Source organism: Diceros bicornis, chromosome 38, assembly GCF_020826845.1.
Source record: "Diceros bicornis minor isolate mBicDic1 chromosome 38, mDicBic1.mat.cur, whole genome shotgun sequence".
Lineage (NCBI taxonomy): Eukaryota > Metazoa > Chordata > Mammalia > Perissodactyla > Rhinocerotidae > Diceros > Diceros bicornis.
The window spans coordinates 25,719,734-25,741,538 of NC_080777.1; the positions used below are offsets into that span (position 1 = coordinate 25,719,734).

At 40.7% G+C, this 21,805-nt stretch overlaps 1 protein-coding gene and 1 pseudogene across 1 annotated transcript in view; one reads left to right on the forward strand and one right to left on the reverse strand.

Annotated features, from left to right (window-relative positions):
- The first annotated feature begins 6,142 nt into the window (after positions 1-6,142).
- The window catches only part of F13B (coagulation factor XIII B chain), a 33,225-nt gene continuing 17,562 nt past the window's right edge, over positions 6,143-21,805 (forward strand). Inside the window, exons 1-6 of the mRNA XM_058533730.1 lie at positions 6,143-6,206; positions 14,996-15,196; positions 17,114-17,299; positions 18,031-18,207; positions 18,564-18,740; positions 21,599-21,778. Coding sequence (XP_058389713.1) covers positions 6,143-6,206; positions 14,996-15,196; positions 17,114-17,299; positions 18,031-18,207; positions 18,564-18,740; positions 21,599-21,778 — 985 coding nt within the window. The remainder of the gene's footprint in view (positions 6,207-14,995; positions 15,197-17,113; positions 17,300-18,030; positions 18,208-18,563; positions 18,741-21,598; positions 21,779-21,805) is intronic.
- On the reverse strand, positions 11,094-12,995 carry LOC131399527 (ataxin-1-like; annotated as a pseudogene).

A 21,805-nucleotide genomic window follows, 5' to 3' on the forward strand; every position in this document is an offset into this window, starting at 1 on the left:
TCTTGTCAAATGCTTTCTCTGCATCTATTGAGATGATCATGTGATTTTTATTCTTCATTTTATTAATGTGGTGTATTACGTTGATTGATTTGCGAATGTTAAACCATCCCTGCATACCTGGAATAAATCCCACTTGATCATGGTGTATAATCTTTCTAACGTATTGTTGTATGTGATTTACTAGTATTTTGTTGAGGATTTTCGCATCGGTGTTCATCAGTGATATTGGCTTGCAATTTCTTCTTTCTGTGTTGTCTTTGTCTGGTTTTTGTATCAGGGCAATGTCGGCTTTGTAGAATGAGTTAGGGAGCTTCCCCCCCCCCTCAATTTTTTGGAAGAGTTTGAGAAGGATAGGTATTAAGTCTTCTTTGAATGTTTGGTAGAATTCACCAGGGAAGCCATCTGGTGCTGGACTTTTATTTTTGGGGAGGTTTTTGATTACTGTTTCAATCTCCTTTCTGGTGATTGGTCTATTCAAATTCTCTACCTCTTCTTGATCCAGTTTTGGAAGGTTGTATGATTCGAAGAATTTATCCATTTCTTCCAGATTGTCGAATTGGTTGGCATATAGCTTTTCATAATATTCTCTTATAATCTTTTGCATTTCTGAGGTGTCTGTCATAATTTCTCCTCTTTCATTTCTGATTTTACTTATTTGTGCCTTCTCTCTTTTCTTCTTGGTGAGTCTAGCCAAAGGTTTGTCAATTTTGTTTATCTTTTCAAAGAACCAGCTCTTGGTTTTATTAATTTTTTCGATTTTTTTTTGGTCTCTATTTCATTTATTTCTGCTCTGATTTTTATTATTTCCCTTCTTCTACTGATTTGGGGCTTGGTTTTTTCTTCTTTTTCCAGATCCTTTAGGTGCATTGTTAGATTGTTTATTTAAGATTTTTCTGGTTTGTTGAGATAGGCCTGTATTGCTATAAACTTCCCTCTTAGAACCGCTTTTGCTGTATCCCATAAATTCTGGCATGTCATATTTTCATTTTCATTTGTCTCCAGGTATTTTTTGATTTCTTCCTTGACCTCTTCATTGACCCAGTCGTTGTTCAGTAGCATTTTGTTTAATCTCCACATATTTGTGGCTTTTCTGATTTTCTTCCTATAGTTGATTTCCAGTTTCATACCGCTGTGGTCAGAAAAGATGCCTGGTATTATTTCAGTCTTCTTAAATTTATGGAGACTTGTTTTGTGGCCTAACGTGTGAGCAATCCTGGAGAATGTTCCATGTGCATTTGAAAAGAACGTGTATTCTTTGGTTTTTGGTTGGAATGCTCTGTGTATATCCACTAGGTCCATCTGTTCTAGTGTGTCATTTAAGGCCAATGTTTCCCTATTGATCTTCTGCTTGGTAGATCCATCCGTTGATGTAAGTGGAGTGCTAAAGTCCCCCACTATTACTGTGTTACTGTCTATTTCTGTTTTTATGTCTGTTAATAATTGCTTTATATATTTATGTGCACCTGCATTGGGTGCATAGACACCTACAAGTGTTATATCCTCCCGTTGGACTGTTCCCCCAATCATCATGTAATGCCCCTCTTTGTCTCTTTCCACAGTTTCTGTTCCAAAGTCTATTTTGTGTGATATGAGTACTGCTACCCCAGCTTTCTTTTCATTGCCATTTGCGTGGAGTATCTTTTTCTATCCCTTCACTTTCAGCCTGTCAGTGTCCTTAGGTCTGATATGTGTTTCTTGTATGTAGCATATACATGGGTTTTGTTTTTTTATCCAATCAGCCACCTTATGCCTTTTAATTAGAGCATTTAGTCCATTGACCTTTAAAGTAGCTATTGATATGTATGTACTTACTGCCATTTTTCAACTTTTTTTTCTCAGTGTTTTAGTAGTCCTTCTCTGTTCCTTTCTTCTTCTATACAGAAGTGATAGTCTCTTTAGTTTGACCTCTGTCTGAAAGCTCTACTCTTTAACTCCCCTCCTCCCTCATTTTATGTTTTTGATATCATATCTAACCTCTTTTTCATGCATTTATATCCAATTGCCCTCTAATCATGGAAATCAATAATTTTTCCTATTTGTGGTCTTCTCTTTTCTCCTTAAGTCAGTCCCTTTAACATTTCTTGTAGAACTGGTTTCTTGGTGACAAACTCCTTTAATTTTTGCTTGTCTGGGAAATTTTTGATCTCTCCTTCCATTTTGAATGATAACTTTGCTAGGTAGAGTATTCTTGGCTGTAAGTTTTTTCTCTTTAGCACTTTAAATATATCGTGCCACTCTCTTCTAGCCTGTAATGTTTCTGCTGAGAAGTCAGCTGCTAGCCTTATGGGATTTCCTTTGTAAGTAACTTGACGTTCTCTTGTGGCTTTTAGGATTCTCTCTTTATCTTTAATTTTGGACATTTTGATTATGATGTGTCTTGTTGTGGGCCTCTTTGGGTTTATCTTGTTTGGGGCTCTCTGTGCTTCCTGTACTTGGATGTCTGTTTCCTTTCTTATGTTAGGGAAGTTTTCATCTATTATTTCTTGAAATAGATTCTCTGCCCCTTTGTCTCGCTCTTCTCCTTCCGGGACACCTATAACACGGATGTTAGTGTGCTTAATGTTGTCCCAGAGGTCCCTTAGACTGTCCTCACTCTTTTTAATTCTTTTCTCTTGTACCTGTTCAGCTTGGGTAATTTCTTCTAGTCTTTCGTCCAGCTCACTGATCTGTTCTTCTGTATCCTCTACTCTGCTTTTGAGTCCCTCTAGTGAATTTTTCATTTTCAGTATCTTATTCTTCATTTCTGATTGGTTCTTTTTTATATCTTCCATTTCTTTGTTGACATTCTCACTGAGTTCATCTATTCTTCTCCCCAGATCAGTAAGCATCCTTAACATACTTAGTTTGAACTCTCTGTTGGGTAGGTTGCTCATTTCTGTTTCACTTAGTTCCTTTTCTGGGGTTTTGTCCTGTTCCCTTACTTGGAATGTATTCCTTTCCCTCCTCATTTTGCCTCTTTCCCTGTGCTTGTGTCTACGTATTAGGTAGGTCAGCTACGTCTCCTGCTCTTGGATAGGTGACCTTATGTAAGTGATGCCTTAGGAGACCTGCAGTGTGCTTCCCTAAGTTCTCAATGTTCCATGGGTGACCCCTATGTGGGCTACATGTGTCCTTCTGTTGTGGCCTGTTTGCTCTCTCTGTAGGTGCCCAGGGAGGCCGAGTTATGCTCCTGGCCAGCTGTTGTAATGCTCAGCTGCTTGTAGTTGTTGTGGGCCCTTCAGTCTCTTTATCAGGTGTGGGGAGCCCCAGCACAGTTGGCTGCAAGTTCTAATACCACATTTGTGTTGCAGAATTTCTTTTAAGTGAGTAGGCCCCCAGCGTGGCAGGTTGTTAGGCTCAGGGCCTTACAATTGCTGTAAGCCTCCAGCTTTGAGGTCTCTTATCAGCTGTCTGAGGATTGCAGCTGGGTGGAGCTGGCCTCAGGCATGGGAGCACCCAATTGTTTCAAGTTTTGGAAGGTGGGGCAAACCCCCTATGTGGGTCTTTGAGAAGCACAAGTCTTCTACAGCTGACAAGCCCTGCCGCCCACAGGTCCACACACACAGTCAACACAGTCCTGCCCCATGTGTGTGCCCCGAACTCCCAAAGGGGACCCAGTCTCTCCACGGCGGGAGCCCCACACACTCCACCACTGCCTCACACTTCCACCCGCTCCTTGTGCACGCCCTGCCCCACTGAAGTCGGCTTAGTTGCCAGGCTGCAGAGAATCCAGTCACCAATCTATGCAGGCCCACAAGTTGCCTGAGGGCTTGTTGTTGTGTGGGGCCAGTCTCTAGGGTGGGCTGCCTGCCCTGGATGAGCTGGATTAAATTGGTGCTCTAGCGGGTGGAGCAGACCCTGGGCTAGCTGGCCTCAGGGAGAACTCCAATGGCGTCTGTGTCAGCATGCCAACACCAGGCCACAACAATGGCCGCCACCAATGTCCCAGTCCCCCTGGAGAGGTCTCACCCCTCACCGAGATGCACTCTGGGCCTATCAGGTGAGTCTCTTTTCACCACAGCACTGTGCACCTTTCTTTCTGGTGATTTTAGGATGCTTTCTGAGACGGGTGAGTTTGCACGTGGACCCTTTAAGAGCCAGTTTTAATGTCTTTGTGAGCCAGCTTTCCTGGGGCTACTCCCCAATGTTTTAGTAGCAGGCAAAGTCAGATATTATGCCACTCATCTCGATTGTGCTGGGTCCACAAAATGCCCACAGCGGAGTGCTCCCCGGGTCCGGGCCCGGCGCCTCCAGGGAGGCTGTGTACCTGTGGGCTGCTCCCGGCGGCCGTCATGCTGGCGGCTTGTGAAGGCGGCATTTCTCCTCTCCAGGAGGGAGTTTCTGCCTCTTCCACCTCAGTTAGGATTGTCCGTTGTTGCAGAAATTCCTCATATCCAGTTTTCAGTTCTGTCTCAGGGGTAATTTTTCCACGAGTTGTTGTAAATTGACTGTGTCCGTGGGAGGAGGTGAGTTCAGAGTCTGCCTACACCGCCATCTTGACCTGCCTCCTGAAGGTAACTCTTTTAAGTGAAGAACTTTATTAACACAAGATTTTTGTTCTTTTCTGGACTTAAACCAGATTGGGTTTTGAGAAGATTATCATGGAAGAAATTACACATTCCCTGCAAGCCATTCAAATGGTGGTGGATATGCTTGGCCTTCCTTATAAGTAAATGTAAACATTTTATCAGTATGTACAGTAAAAAGAAATAGTAAAACAATCACATATATGTCAGGTGTTTTTGGATTTCTTTGTATAACTTCAAAAATCTGACTTTGTATTAAATTTTAAAATATATATGTAATAAATAAACTGTTTATATTCGTTGTTTCTTTTATTATTTAATACCTCATGCATGTAACAAACTAATATGTCATAAAATTATTATAACACTGTTATTCATGTCTGTTACCTTAAAATATTATATTAGATTGAATATAGTCATATTCCTAAAGGGAAAAGAATAGCTTATTGCTCCTGTTTTATAGATAAATTGAGGCATTTTTCTAAAACAAATCTTGCAAGTCACTGAAATGTCCAGAAATGTAGAAAGAATAGATAATTTGTGGCATATTAATAGAATGGAATGCCTATACAGAGAAGGAACTATCTTTTGCAGCCCAAGATATGGATGGATAACACAAGCAACATGTTAAACAAAAGAAGCCAGACATAAAAAAAAAATACTGTATGAGTCCATTATGTAGTATAAAATCAAGCTGTTAGAAGTGAAGATAGTGTTTAACATTGGGGTGGGCAAAAGCAGTGCCGTGGAAGGAAGTTCTGGGGTGCTGGTACATTCTGTTCCTTGTTTTGGGTGCTGGGTTCATGAATGTGCTCAGTTTGTGAGAATCCATTGATCTGTGCACTTATGGTGTGTGTACTTTTCTCTTAATATGTTGTATTTTAATAAAAAGTTACAACATTGAAATAGTAATAGCTCCTATGTCACAGTATTATTTTATAGTCTAAATTAAAACCCATTAGAAGGTGAACTCCATGAGGGCAGTAATTTTAATCTATTTTTTCACCGCTATGTACTAAAGACCAGAACCTGACCTGGTACTTGGTGAACACTCACAACATTTCTTATAAATGAGTGGTAACACAGCACAGCGCCCATCTCATCACTTGCCACAGAATACACTCTTTAAACGTTACACAAGACTATCAATAATATTATCCTATCATAGCTTGAGACAGTTAAGGCCATTTTTCGATTTAAGCAGTATGATTTAGACAACACCCTATTTTAACAGCAGATGTTTGTTGTCTCATGTTCCTAAGTTCATCTCTTCACTTGATCAACGGTGGTGAAGAAATCAATGGCCACATGTGAACTTTACTCTATGGACTTACAATTGGGAATTAATGTTGAAAATTTACCCTGATTTTTATGCAGTCTGAGTTAATTATTTATGCTGCTGCTATTGTGGCTCTTACTGGTTATCACATTCTTACTGGACTCTGGCATGAAAAGTAACATAGTTGTGTTATTTTAGTATTATTCAAAAATATTTTAAATGAAATATAAGGCTTGCTACAAAGGGACTTAGATGTTGTAAATAATTAACTTTTTCTTCAAGAGAAGTGCTGTGCACTTAATGAGGAGTCCCTACTGCTTTAGAATTCTTAAAATTTTTATTAAGCACATCATTGAAGATGAGGTCGAAAGACTTGGTGTTTATCATCTTATTGATCATCTCAGGAGAACTCTATGCAGAAGGTAAAATTAATTCTTAATATTTAGTCTCTAAAAAATATAAAATGAAATTCTAACATTCATTTCACTTGAGTTTTTAATATGCTCTTTCATTTTAGCATGTCAATTTTATATAAAACATACTTATAAATATAATCTGTTATAATATTTAGTCAGACTTTTCCCTTTGGTTAAAACTAGTAAACTGTTCTTATAGTAACATAACTTAGAAAAACAGACAAGATAAAAAACTCTTTGTATCGATAGGTTTGGGGAGATAAGAGACCAGAATCTAAATACCTTAAAGAGTTTTCAGGCTAACAGTACTGCCATTTAGAAGTAGTATGTTAACCTTAATTCTAATTTCATGCTAGAATCCATTCCTAACACTGGCAAAGCTTGTACAATTTTAAGTCTCTGTTCAGAGAATGAGCTTAAATATGGGAAATTTGAAAAAGAAATAACCATAAATCAGCAGCAAGATTTTCGACTCTCAACACTTTGATTTTTGTCCTAGTGATTTATTCATTGGTTGAAGTCATTAAGTGGGGATTGGTAGGAGGGCTATATAATTAATTATGTAAACAAGGACACTTTTGAGAGTGAACGGGGTTCTATGAATAATTATGTGAGACAAAGATATAAATCAGGACTGTCCAGACAAACCAACACCTATGGACTCGCTGACTATTACAAATCTTAGCAGGCAGACTGCCTAGGGGTGAGTGAGTGTGAGAGCGAGGAGGCAGTGCACAGGTGTGGGTTATTTAGGAACAGTTATCAGTGTTATTAGGCTGTAGGGATAGGAAACCAGGCAGGTCATTACAGGTCAGCAAGAGTGAATATGCAAAGTGAGAAATCACAGCCATTAGGCTTTTCTAGAATAAACACCTTAGGGGATTTGTGGAAATAAGACATCCTGTGGATTATCGTTGACTTTTAGTTGAATAGTTTACTACAAATTTGCTACCAAAAAAGGGTCTGCAGGTGGGCCCTGTGGCTTAGTGGTTAAGTGCTCGGGCTCCGCTGCTGGCGGCCCGGGTTTCGAATCCCGGGCGCGCACCGACGCACCGCTTCTCCGGCCATGATGAGGCCGCATCCCACATACAGCAACTAGAAGGATGTGCAGCTATGACATACAACTATCTACTGTGGCTTTGGGGGAAAAATAAATAAATAAAAAATCTTTAAAAAAAAAGGGTCTGCAATTCAAATTATGGAAGTGAAATAGAGTTCATCTTCTTGGACACATTTAATTCTACAAGAAGATAATTTTTGTATCAATAGTTTATTTTGGTTATACTTTTCTGTTTAAATAGGGGAAAACCAGCCAATATTATTGTCTTTTTTCTATCTCGTGGAGACATGGCAATATTCCAGCTAATTTTCTAATTATTATATGGTTATAATCTTACTTCACATAAACAAAAAAACGTAAGTTGCTGGAAGACAGGAACCAAGAGCTCATATCCCCATGCTTTCCTCTACCCCCATCAGGAACCTTAGGGACAAGGATTGAGTTAATTACACTGCCCATTTCATAGCATGGGATCATCTTTGGGCTATGAAAGGTGTCACTTTTGCTTTATTTGTACATTTTCCCCCTTATCTCTGACCCTGGATTCCATTTCCCTACCACCAAACAGGGACCCACTATAATGTGTTTGATGTGTTCTTAAATATGTAAATATCTTTGTAAACTGTCTTCTTTTGTGTTCATGAGTGTGTTTTACATTCATGTAAATGATAGTTTACTGTAGATTTTATTTCATTGTTTTATTTTACTTGCTACTGTTGAAATGTATTTCCATGTTGCTGAATCTATTTTGTTGCTTTTAACTGTTGCATAGAGTTTCATATATTTCACTTACCCACCCACCTAAAGGTGGACACAGAGTTACTTCTACTTTCCTCCTAACTACAAATAACTCTGAAATGAATGCTATCACATAATCACCTTATTTCTCTAAGAATTTCTTTGGCATGTATGTACTCACATGTGAGATTATTGGGGCTATTTTTTCCTTGAGTTCCTGATTTATATCTGACTAACATTTTCCTTTGCTTTATGCCTTTTTATAGCTGATTTGTGGGAGCTCTTTGTAGACTATACATTTTAACTTCTTGCCAATTTTTGACATTGCTATTTCCTTCTTCTGAAATGTTATGGTTTGTTTTGTCAACAATGCTTTTCACTGAAAGAAATCCTTCATTTTGATGTAATCAAATTTATCAACTTTTGCCTTTTGGCTTCTGATTCTTCCTCCCACCTCTCAAATCACACGATGTAAATGGTGCCTCTGTAACTGTACAATGTGGAGGCCCTAATCTCATAAAGTTGGAATTTTTAAATTTTATATCTAGTATACCAATTAGCTTTTCACTACAACCATTCTGCCATTTTCCACATTTAATGGTTTATTTACATCAAGTAGTATATTTCCATACTCTGTATTTGTACTTGTTTCTTCGTTATAGCCATTTATTCCTGCTCTATATTCCCAGTGTCTTCCCATATCTATTTAAGGATATTCATCATGCAAATTTGAAGTTGTCAATCCATCTGCTTCACTAATTGTGCTTCATGTGGTATTGATTGTCCAATTCGTTGATTTTCTTTTATTGTGTTTGAGTTCCTCACATTTCTCATTACTTGTTTCTCATCAATTCACATTCCCCAAGACATATCAGCTACCTTGACAGGTAATGTGCCTCTCTTGGTGAAGGAGGGACATGGCCCAGGACAGAGTTTTTGAAGCCACAAGGTAGCGTTCACCATCCGTTTGCTCCTCTCAGCAGCAACCTCTTTGTGTATTCACCACAGCACTGCTATTTTTTTGAAGTCTTTCCGTTGCAAATCCCTGGTGGTACGTGACTGGAAAACGATGAAAATTCTCAGAGAATGGGCACTCTCCTGCACATGCTTTTATCTGCTCCTCCCCTCCAACAGACTCTGGAAAGTTTACATTACCCATCATTCCTTGCCCACTTCCTTTTGCCCTGGGCTGGCACTGCTGTCCTTTTAAGTGTCATGGTAACAATAGGGCAGACTGTGATCACCTAAGGCATTGAAGGCAGAGTCATCCCACTGGCCCTGGTCTCCTCCCAGCCATGCCTGATACTTCCTCCCAGCACAGCCCTGAGGAGTTGCTCAAGAGCTTTTAAGCATTTTCATAATTTTAAGGTCTCCAACATAAGGACAGATTTTTTAAAAATAAATGTTTTACTTGGAGTATAATATTTATAGGAAAACACAAAAATCATAAGATATCCTTCTATAAATGTGTACAAAATTCTATGGCATGCAGGTCAGGATACAGAACATTAACAGCACCTCAGCAGCCTCCTCAACGTCCCTTCTGGGGCACTAAACTCCAAGTAGCCATCCTGACCTCTGTTACCATGGATTACTGGCACCAGGGTGATGACCCCCAGTCCTGTGGAAGTGGCTTCCAAAGGGTTCTCTCAGGAATCAGCTAACAAGGCTTCTCAGAACGGGACCCAGGCACTGCCAAGCCACAGCGCCCCAGAGTGCAGGAGGAGCCTGAGCCCATATCCCCTGAGCTGGATACAATCTCTGAAAGACAGGCAAGAACTCCATGGAAGCTGTGGGACTAGCCTGGGCCATGGGCTTCCCCTGTGGTATCCTCCTCTTCATCTTCATCAAGTGGCACGGAGACAAGGACCATTTGAAGCAGAGGAAGGCTGGGCAGAACATGCAGGCATCCAACACAGGTGAGTATGAGAGCCAGAGATTCAGAGCCTCCTCCCAACATGCCTGTCTCCTGAAGCTGGGTCTGGGGTCCGGGCCTGAGGAACACTGCAACCCTCCCCTGGACTGTATTGACTGTGGCCTCCAGACTGTGAAGTCCTTTGGGTTTGACTGCAATTCTGGTCGTTGCCTTTGAGATCCACCAGAGAACGTGTGAAGTCCAGGCTGCTGCCAGCCCCTGGCCCCCCTCCCCTCCCCAGAAGCCAACCAAAGGCAAATGAAGTTATTGAGTGTTTGACTGGAAAGGAAAAAGAGAAGGAGAAGGAGAAGAAGAGGAAGAGGAAGGAGGAGGAGAAGGCGGAGAAGAGATTCAGTACAATTTCAAACAGGGTCTGGCATGCTAAGTAGGAGGAGGAGGTCAGCTAACTTTCCAGAAGCCCTGCCTGAAGGCTGGTCAGCCTGGCCATTGGGTTTTTGTCCCCAAATCCCCCGATTGGGTCCCCACCAAGGCAGGACTTCACTCTAAACCCTGGAGGGGTTTCTCTCTCTCCTGGTGCCGGAAACCTTGCCGGAGGAATGGTGGGGAGAGATGTGAAAGGGCTGAAGGAGAGGATCAAGCAGAGCCCTGTGATGAGCGCTCCACCCCCACAAACCCAGCTATAGACATCTGGAACAGAACTACCCTTTCAAGTGCACAGCTCCCCAAAGAAGAGTTCTGGATATGAAGGCTCTTATTTCCAACCATGGGGCCTCCTGCCCACCCATCACAAAAAAAGAAAGGAAAGAAAATTTCAGACAGTTGAACTGCTACTATAAGCTGTGGATCATCATTTGGGCTCTTTCTTTGCTCCTTCCTTCTACCACCTGCTCCCAAAGTCTGACCTTCCCCTTGCAGGAGCGAGGGATGGGGAAGAAGGAACAGGGAGAAACTGGTGTTTGGATTGTGTCTTGTCCTCCATACATCCCCTTCCTTCATAGCCCCAGGCCTGCTGCTTCCCATCACAGCGCCCTCTGGGGCTGTCCTGAAAGGATGCCATGGGTTAGTGAGCAACATTGGGAAGCTGGCTTCATGACTCCTCTTTCCCCCAAATCTCACTGCTAAGAGGGCCATTCCTTGTTAGACATGTGCAAATCCGCTGCCTGCTCGAGGTGAAGCCCAGCTCTGGGGTAAAGCCCCAGTCCTGGTCTGGGAAACAGGTTCATTTTCCTGTATTGGAACGCCCTTCCATGGACAGCTTTACCTCTCATGTGATGAAGGAGGGCAGAGCAGTGCAGCCCACGCTCCCTCCCTTGCATGCTGTGTCTTTGGAAGCTCGGGTCTAGCCAGCAGGCCTGAGCATCAGGCTCTGGCTGAGAAGGCTGTACCATTCAGCAGCCCTCACCTGATGGCTGGCTCTTCCCCTCCCTGTCACATTGTTCTCTGGGTCCCAAGACCATCCTCTCAGGCCTTTCTTGGGGTGGAGGGTCAACTGGCCTGGGGGAGTGCAGCTGCCTGAGAAACTGAGTTACTGTTCAAGCCCTGTAAAGTGATAGAAATGCAGACATCTCTCCCCTGTAGCCAATGGAAGGGCAAAGAGAAGAACTGTGCAGTCTGCCCAGGGCTGCAGAAGGACCAGCCCTGGCCATATATAAGGAAGGGGCGCTCGGGAGGCACTCTGCTCTGCTGCTCACCAACTACAAAATGCAGCATGACATATCCAGGCCACTGGCTCTCTGAATGTCTGCTCACTTCAGCCCCCTACTCACTTCAGCACTGTGCACAAAATCCCGGGTCTGGAGGTCCTCCACCCACTTCAGCTCCCCAGTAGCCAGCTGGATGATGGCACCTTTCATGAGATCGGAGGGCGAATGAGAGGAGGTAATGAGGGGTTGGCGTTGGCTCCATGTTTGGGAAGGTGGCTCTGGCCTGCATGTATAAACTTGGTGCCATCAGGATCTCTGAGCCCATGGGCAGCAGACCTGGGTCAGTTCCAGTGGGCACCAGGTTGCCATTGGCTACAACCATTGCTTTGGATAAAGGTCTCTGTTTCACCGGTTCCTGATGAGATTGAGGGTAGAACTCCTGGGCCTTATTTTCTTGGCCATCTCTGCTGGGTTCCTGGCTGGCCCTTGCCCCTCACCGTGATGGTCAGGAGTATGATGGGACAAATTGAGGGGGCTAGGCTCCTCCTTCCTCTGAGCTGCCACCACACGATACTTCTGAGAAGCTAAAGCGCCAACCACCCTCTAAACCGTGAGGTCAGTGTCTGGGGTCCCTCGGTGTGCCAGCACCACCTCCACCCATGCAGTCTGAGAACCTGAGAACAACTGTCCATCCACCACACATTCTACCACTGGCACCAGTGCCTGGCCTTTGCCCTTGCTGTTGGGGGAGTCGAGGCACAGTGTGGAAGGTGAGAGGTGGCAATATTGGCAGAAGGAAAAAGGAGGGGACTTGGTAGGAAATTAGGGGCCACAGCATAGGGAAGCTATAAGGAGACCTGATAAACCACAGTGAGGTGGACGGGAGCTGAGCATAGTGGATTGGGGGATAGTGGGTTCCTGGATGTTGAATCGGCGAAGATGCTACACTAAATGTAGGGGGCAAAAGGCTCATGTTCACTACGATGGGAGGCCAATTGAGGAGAAGGTGGCAGGTGGCACAGCCACCTTATATAGCATGCCATACTTGTCCACCATCAGATCAGTGATGGCCTCAGCTCCCTTACCCTCCAGGCTGACTCTGCTGGAGTCACAACCGCTTGGGACCATTCAGAGGCATCACTAGAGGATGTGTGTTAGTTGAGCAGCTGGTAGTTCTCCCCATATCCTCGTTGGGCAAAGGGAGATCTCATTTCTTTGGTGGAAGACATTCCTCTCGTGAATGTGGTATTCCTGGAGCCTGGAAGGGGTCAGCTTGCTCCTTGGGGCATCAGAAGGGGACTCTTTGTGGCTCTCTTGCACCCCTCTCTGCTGCTGGCTGGGGTGCCCACATCTGAGCTTCCAGTGATGGTTCTGAACAGCTGTAGTAAGATACAGCATCCTCCGTGCTGACTTGGGAACCGGCCCAACTCACGGTGCTCCTCAGGCTCCTCCCTGGAACCATGGCCAATGCCAGCCATGGCCCCAAGAGCAGCCCCACACCCAGCACCCCCTCAAGCTGGGCACTTGGAGATGGGAGTTGGGGGGTGGGCAATATGAGTGAAGGTGGTCAAAAGATACAATCTTCCAGTTATAAAAAAAGGAAGTACTGGGGCCGGCCCCGTGGTGTAGCGGTTAAGTGCACGCTCTCTATGGCTGGCGACCGGGGTTCAGGTCCCGGGGGCGCACCGAGGCACCGTTTGTCAGGCCATGCTGTGGCGGCGTCCCATATAAAGTGGAGGAAGATAGGCACAGATGTTAGCCCAGGGCCAGTCTTCCTCAGCAAAAAGAGGAGGATTGGCGTAGATGTTAGCTCAGGGCTGATCTTCCTCACAAAAATAAAAAAAAAGTAAGTACTGGGGATGTACAGCATGGTGAGTACAGTTGACAACACTGTATTGTATATTTGAAAATTGTTAATAGTGCAGAGCTTAAAAGTTCTCAACACAAGAAAAAAAGTTTGTAACTGTTGCAGTGATAGATGTTAACTAGACTTAATGTGGTGCTCATTTCACAGTATACAAATATTGGATCATTATCTTATACATCTGAAACTACTATAATGTTATATGTCAATTATATCTCAATAAAAAATTATGCAAGTGCATACAATATTTACTCATGTGTGACTGGCTTCTTTCAATCAATAATATGTTTGTGAAATTCACCATTCAGCACTCAGCATTTGTATTGCTGTATAATATTCCATTGTATGTGGAGTCTAAAATGTGTTTATCTTCTGCCTTTCCTGGACATTCAGATTGTTTCCAGTATGCGACTATATGAATAGTACTGCTATGAACATTCTACAACATGTCCTTGGCTGCACATATGTATATTTTTTTAATATATGTGCATATTCTACTTTAATAAATACTGCCAAACTATTTTCTCATGAGAGGTTGTACCAATTTATTCTCTCACTTGCAGTAGTACAAGAATTTCATTTTCTCCACATCTTCACCAATCATTGATATAGTCTGTCTTCTCCATTTCAGTCACTCCAGGGGCTGTTCCAGTGGGTATGTAGTACCATCTCATGGTGGTTTAATTAGCATTTCCCTGAAGACTAATAAAGCTGAGTACTTTTTACTAGGTCTCTGACCATTTAAATATCCTGTTTTGTAAAGTTATTGCTCAAGTCTTTTATTTATTTTTTTTAAATTGGTTGTATGTCTTTTTCTTAAAAAAAGGTCATGTATTTCAAAATCTTTTAGGTTTGTATATCTTAAGGAGAATGTCATCTAGAATGTCTTCTAGAACTCTGCTGTCCAATATGGTGGCCACTAGCCACATATGGTTATTCAAATGTGGCCAGTCCCAATTGGGGATGTTCTGTAAATGTAAATATATACTGGATTTCAGATTTATTAAAAAAAAATGTAAAATTGTTTTAATATATTGGGTCAAATAAAACCTATTATTAAAATTAACTTTGTCCATGGGGCCAACCTGGTGGTGTAAGGGTTAAGTTTGCACACTCTGCTTTGGTGGCCCGGTGTTCACAGGTTCGGATACCTATGGACCTAATTAGTGCTCATCAAGCCATGCTGCGGCAGCATCCCATATACAAAATAGAGGAAGATGGGCACAGATGTTAGCTCAGCGCCAATCTTCCTCACTGCTTCCCCCAAAAAATTAACTTTGTCCTTGTATTAATGTGGCTATTAGAAATTTTAAAATTACGTATGTGGCTTGCATTATATTTCTATTAGAAAGTGCTGTTTCAGTTACAGAAAGCTTCCCTGAGGAAGTGGCCTGCCCAGTTTGATTCTGACTCTTGGGTATTGGGATTGCTAACAGATTAATTCTGATTGCAAAGGATTGTCACAAAAATACCTTAAAAGTTTAGGTAATAAAAATAAGTACCAGTTACGGTGTCTGCAAACACTTTCAATTTAAAAATATTTTGTCACTAGATCACAAATTTAATGGTTTAGATATGTTTTTCAGTTTTCAGCTTGATATTTACTCGTTTCAGAGAAATCCTGTGGTCTTCCTAGTGTGGAAAATGGAAGGATTGCCCAATATTACTATACTTTTAAAAATTATTACTTTCCAATGAGCATAGACAAAAAATTGTCATTCTACTGCTTGGCTGGTTATACAACTAAAAATGGAAAACAAGAGGAACAAAGCACGTGCACTTCAGAAGGCTGGTCACCAGGACCACGGTGCTTCAGTAAGTCAGTGGGATGTGTCAACATGATGTTTATGATATTCCAGTAGATTTGCTCGTAAACTAGAGTCCGATAAAATATGGCAGGTGGTAAAACCTTCTGGTAGATAAGAACAAAATTACTGGCCCTCTGTCGTTTTTACAAAGTGAAGGCATATCCTAAATATTATGTTTCTCATTAAAATGTTATTTTCTTTACTTGTTTTCAATAATACCCTGTGAAGACAATAAGGATAATTATTGAAATTGCTATTATCATATTGCAAGGAACACAGACACAACTGAGTTATTTTAAGGAATGAGGAACTGACACAGATACTTGTGCATAGGAAGCCAGAAAAATATGTGACACTGGCCTTAGGAAGAATAAGATTGTCACTCTAGAGTTTTATCATTTGAAAGACTCATCCCTCCTTTGTGTGCCAACTTCTTCTCTCATAATATCCATTGAAAAATGTGTTTTTCTGAATTTTGTGTTCAAATTTGTGAAAAGGAAGTCTGATTGTTTCATCTCATTATTTCATGTTGGGCTACATCATAGTCAAACTATCAATTGGCTTCCATTGGGTCAGATGACCTCTCTTGAGCAAAGAATTCCCTAAACTGTGTTTTGCAGAGTAAGGGGCTTTGGTTGAGTCAGTTGCATTTAGAAGAGGAAGTGGGTATGGTGGTTATGGTGGTTGACATACCTAGTAAACATATCCATTTGGGATAATTATCCCTTCCATTACTTGAGAATAGACCACAAATTTAAACATTGCACTTTGAGTATTAACACAGACCATAGACTAACTCTAATAAATAAGTCTCATTCATAACTAGATTAAATTCATAACTAGAGCATACGAATAAATTAACATCTTAGTGAACATCTTAGGTTTATTAACTCTTTTAGATTAGAGGTAAGGGCATTGAAATAGGAGCCAGAAGAGGGAACTCCGGTTTAGCACTGTAGTATCATGGTGCAGAGATAGTGGTACAGGTTTAGCAGTGTAGTGTCATGGTTAAGATACAACCTCTGCAGTCAGCCTGCCTGCGTGGGAATGCTGCTCCACCACTGGGAAGTGACTTCGAGATTCTAAGCCTAAGTTTCTCATCTATAAATTGGGGTAATGCTGCTTCAATGAGATAATCCTTATAAAGTGCTTGCCACACAGCAAGCACTAAATATACTTAAACTAATATTAAACTTGGACAAGTCTCTTAACCTTTCTGAATTGGTTTGTTACAAGGGTCTAGTAATAGAGCCTAAAAACTGATTGAACTCCATAAAATGCTAAGGTACATTTCTTATCTAACACATCACTGTTGCAAGTATCTACTAAAAAATAACTCTGTAAACTCAAAGGTTTTGAGTAATATGTCTGTGATTCAGTCACAGTCTACATGGACCGACTATGGAGTCTTACTGTGCACGTAGATCATTTGCTGAAAAAAATGAATGAACAAAGTTTTCACATTAGGATGTCTGCAGAATTATTTAAGGATCCAGAAAGTAGGTATGTGCTTTTGTCACATGATGTTAAAAATTATCAAACACAGTGGACTTAAAAATATTAGGAGGTAAATCCAAAAGAAATTCCTTCTATTTGCCACTAATGACAATTTGTTAGTAGAAAAGCTGTGGATGTATTTTCTAAAAGTAGATGTGGTAGGGGTAGGAACGACTATAAGAACCGAGATTAATAAATACAAAAAATGTCAATGTCAAGTTGAATCAACTTTTAAAGAAATTTGATGCAGAACATGCAAGATATTTCCAAAATTAAATTAATTCGAGAAATTGTGAAGTGAACACTTTTTCTCTCTCTCCTTAAAATTCCCAGAATAATATTAAACTTTTGCCTTAGTTTTACAACATTTAGTAAAAGACAAGCTTAATTTCATCAAGTTAAGCAAAGAAATACTTTTCTTCCATAGAAAAATGCACTAGGCCCGACCTGCGAAATGGTTACATCTCTGATGTAAAATTATCATACAAAATTCAAGAAAGCATGAGGTATGGATGTACTTCAGGATACAAAACCACTGGAGGGAAGGAGGAAGAAGTGGTTCAGTGTCTCACTGATGGATGGTCTTCTCAACCAACCTGTAGGAAGGAACATGGTATGTGTTTAAGAATCATTTCCTAGATCTGAAGATGTGCAAGAAGTTATATTGCTTGCCTCCAATGCTAGGCATTTCCTTAATCCAAGCGTTCTCAACTTCCACAACTCATCTACTCGAGCAGTTCCTACTTTCTACTAATAAAAAAAAAAATTGGAGTGGAATAAAAGGAAAGAAACTTACCAAATCTATTTCTCACAACATATATAAATTACTATTTCCTTTACAAGAGAAGAATTTGGGATAATGTGCATTATTTTATATTGTAAACCACATTACAGATTGTTTTATATTGTAAATATAATTTATATATAATAAATAATTACCAGATTATTTTATATTGTATATCAGATAGACTTAAAAATAATCCAATAATTTGAATAGTATACATATTTTTTGAGTGTTTTGTTACTTGTTTAAATTACACAAATCCACAAATGGCATATAATCAAAGAATTTTTACTGCACAAGCCTTCAGTTGAGTTGTGGCCTTTGGTCAAATACACTGGACTATAATTTTAAGAAGAGAAGACTTATGGAGTTGGGACACAAGGTGTATGAAAAAAGGGAATAAAGAGGCAAGGGCAAACTGGCTATTTTTCAATTTTGCCCAGGGTTGATTGTGCCATGTATTCTTAAGATTCAGTGAAAATACATTTTGAGATTTCTTTTTAATATTCTAGGCTTAGTGATGAAGTTCATAAAATAAATAACTTTATTATTCTTTTTAGAAACATGTTTGGCTCCTGAATTATATCATGGAAACTATTCCACAGCACAGAAAACATTCAAAGTGCAGGACAAAGTGCAATACGAATGTGCTCCTGGCTACTACACCGCAGGAGGACAGAAGACGGAGGAGGCAGAATGTCACACATACGGATGGTCTCTCACGCCAAAATGTGCCAGTAGGTTCTCATTTTGAAGACAATCTACTTTCCCTCTGAAAACCTCTTCTCATACAGACGTGTATATAAATTGTCATGCTAATTATGTTCCATTTTTCATACTTCTGCTTCTGGTTTTAATTTTGTTAATAATAGGCTTTGATCATTCATAGCTCTCATAAAGGAAAAGTTCCCTTAAGCTGGGGTAATTAAATTAAAATAAGCCTGACGATATTTAATAAATATCAAGCTTTTATTATGTATATCAAAATATGACAAATTTACCAATTTATATTCCAGATACGGCATATAAGTAGTAGGGCAATTTTGTGCTAGAAGGAAAAATAACACTTTTTTGTTTGTTCTTTCATCTTTAGAATTAAAGTGCTCTTCTTTAAGATTAATAGAAAATGGTTATTTTCATCCTATAAAGCAAACCTATGAAGAAGGAGATGTAGTTCAGTTTTTCTGTCATGAAAACTATCATCTAAGTGGATCTGATTTAATTCAGTGCTATAACTTTGGTTGGTACCCAGAATCTCCTGTATGTGAAGGTAATTTTTGAAATTTCACATTCGTGTAAATAAAATATCATGTCTTAATCAGCTCTGATTCCTATGAAAAGATGATATCTAATTCTTGTCCTGAGTGCTACTTTTTAACATAAAAGTTGTCTTTTAAATCAGTGCTAACTATTTTAAGCAATCTTTAATACATTGAATCTGAAGAAATCTTGTTTTGTATTAGATTGTAGAGAGGATATATCTTTTAAACTTTTTTTTAAATCTCTTATAAATTTTAAATCTGTTATTATAATGAGTAACTTTTCTTATTGGGAATTACTAGATCCAATTATCCCAAGCTGGCAGCTTTAGGAGAGTACTTTCTTATTTGGCCACACATTTCCTGCTGTGAAAATATAGTCTTCAAAATGGTGAGTTAAAGAGCAGAAAAACAACAGAATATTACCCAGAGTGAAAATGAAAAATGAGGTCATCTAGCTAGAGCTATGATCGTTTACATCACTGGATGTGTTCAAGCAGGTGGTATGATTACCTGTTAGAAGACATCGATTCAATAGTCATCTAATCTCACCTATGACGTGATATGAAGGAGGTCCTAGTCTAGCAGAGCAAACCGATATGAAAAAGTAACTGATACAATGTGGCAAACGGTATAACAAAGTCAGGTGTACAAACTGAACACCTGAATTTGAACAAACATGAAAGATTTTGATTGTTGTGGTGTGGGATAGCATTTGTGGAGGTGATTGGTAATATTTGAACTGAGCCTTAAAAGATAAATCGGAGTTTGAGGATTGGGAGGGACAGGGAAATGTAAAGGGCTTGGTAGCCTCTATTTTCTCTGTAATGTAGAAAATAATGTCATTATTGACAGGCAGGAGAAAGGAAAGCAGAACTTGGAAGAGACTGGTGAAGATTTGAAATAGGAGCTAGGAGGAACGAAGGAGGGAGCTGACCCGGGGTGTGCAATGGGATTGCCCAGACCTATCATAATTCTTTATAAATTGAACAATGACTTTGATGCTTTTTTTTTTTTTTTTAATTTTCCAGTTGTGCCTAACAGTCTCGGTCTAACAGTAGAGAGGAACATTGTTAGCAAATTGTCTCTAGCATGTTATTTCACAAATAAATGGCAGACCTAGTTACTGCCTTTTCCGCACTTCCCCAGTCCAAATTAATCAGCATGCCAAGTTGCCTGTTGTTTTTCTTTAGTATTTTCATTAGATGTGTGATAGGCAGTGCAGTAGGCTGAATAATGCCTACCTCCCCACCCCCAAAAGATATCCAAATCCTAATCCCTGGAACCAGTGAATGCTGGACCTTACATGGCAAAAGCGACTTTGCAGATGTAAGTTAAGGATCTTGAGCTTATCCACGTGGGACCTAATTATAATCACAGGCATCCTTATAAGAGGGAGGCAGAGGGAGATTTGACTACAGAAGAGAAAGTAGGAGATGTGACAATGGAAGCAAGGGGTTGGAGTGATATAAGGAAGGGGTCATGAGCTAAGGCGGCCTCCATAAACTTGAAAGGCAAAGAAGCTGATTCTCTCCTAAACCCTCTAGAAAGAATGCAGCTCTCCTGACACCTTGATTTTAGCCCACTGAAACTGATTCTGGCTTTTTGGCCTCCAGAATGGTAAGAGAATAAATTTATGCTATTTTAAGCCAGTAAATTGTGGTAATATGTCACAGCAGGAATAGGAAATTAGCACGGTATTTTAGAGTAGTTAAGAACAGGAGATTTTAATTCAGATAGGCACAGGTTCAATAATGGATCTGTCACTTATTAATAATTTGCTTTGGGGCCGGCCCCATGGCTTAGAGGTTAAGTGCGCACGCTCCGCTACTGGCAGCCCAGGTTTGGATCCCGGGCGCGCACTGATGCACCTCTTGTCTGGCCATGCTGAGGCGGCATCCCACATACAGCAACTAGAAGGATGTGCAACTATGACTCACAACTATCTACTGGGGCTTTGGGGAAAAAAAAAGGAGGAGGATTGGCAATAGATGTTAGCTCAGGGCCGGTCTTCCTCAGCAAAAAGAGGAGGATTAGCATGGATGTTAGCTCAGGGCTGATCTTCCTCATAAAAAAAAAAAAAATTAATTTACTTTGTAAGTTTTAGTTTCTTTATCTATAATATCTATAAATGGGACCCCACTTAATAGTTATTTTAGGATTAAAGGAGATAATGAATGTAAAATGCTTGCTGTTTTAGTTTTCTGTTGGTTCATAACAAAGTTATCAGGAATTTAGCAGCTTAAAACAGCACACATATTATTTCACAGTTTCTGTGAGTCGGGATTCTGAGCATAGCTTGACTGGCTCCTCTGCATTCATGTCTAACAAAGCTGCAATCAAGGTGTCAGATGGGACTGCAATCTCGTTTGCGGCTTGACTGGGGAAGAACCTGCTTCCAGACTCACTGTGGTTGCTGGCAGCATTCAGTGCTTTGTAGGCTGCTGAACTGAGGCCTCAGTTTCTTCCTGGCTGCCAGCTGGAGGCAGCCCTCTGCCCTTTGCCTCCTGGCCCTCCCCATTTAGAAGCTCACAATGTGGCAGCTTGCTTTTTTCAAAATCAGCCAGGAGAGAAACTGTCTCGGCAAGAATGGCCTCACAATGTTATGTTGCATAATCTTGTATATATAATCACATACATCCCATCATCTTTGCTGTAGTCTATTGGTTAGAAGCAAGTCACAGTTCCTGCTCATGGGAAGGAGAATGACACGAGGAAGTGAACTCAGGAGGTGAGGATCAGGGGGTGACCCTAGAGTCTGTCTGCCATACTTCTTATGGTACTTGGCACAATAAATGTGCTTCTTAAATGTTAACAATTATTTTTTGTAGTTTATGACTGGCTAAATATGCTGATATTTTTCTATAAGGAAGAAGAAATCGATGTCCTCCTCCACCTCTGCCTCTAAACTCCAAAATTCAAACATATTCAACAACTTATCGTCACGGAGATACAGTTCATATAGAATGTGAACTTAATTTTGAGATACAGGGATCAGAAGAAATACGTTGTGAAAATGGAAAGTGGACACAACCTCCAAAATGCGTTGGTTAGCAACACCTCAAATAAGATTTCC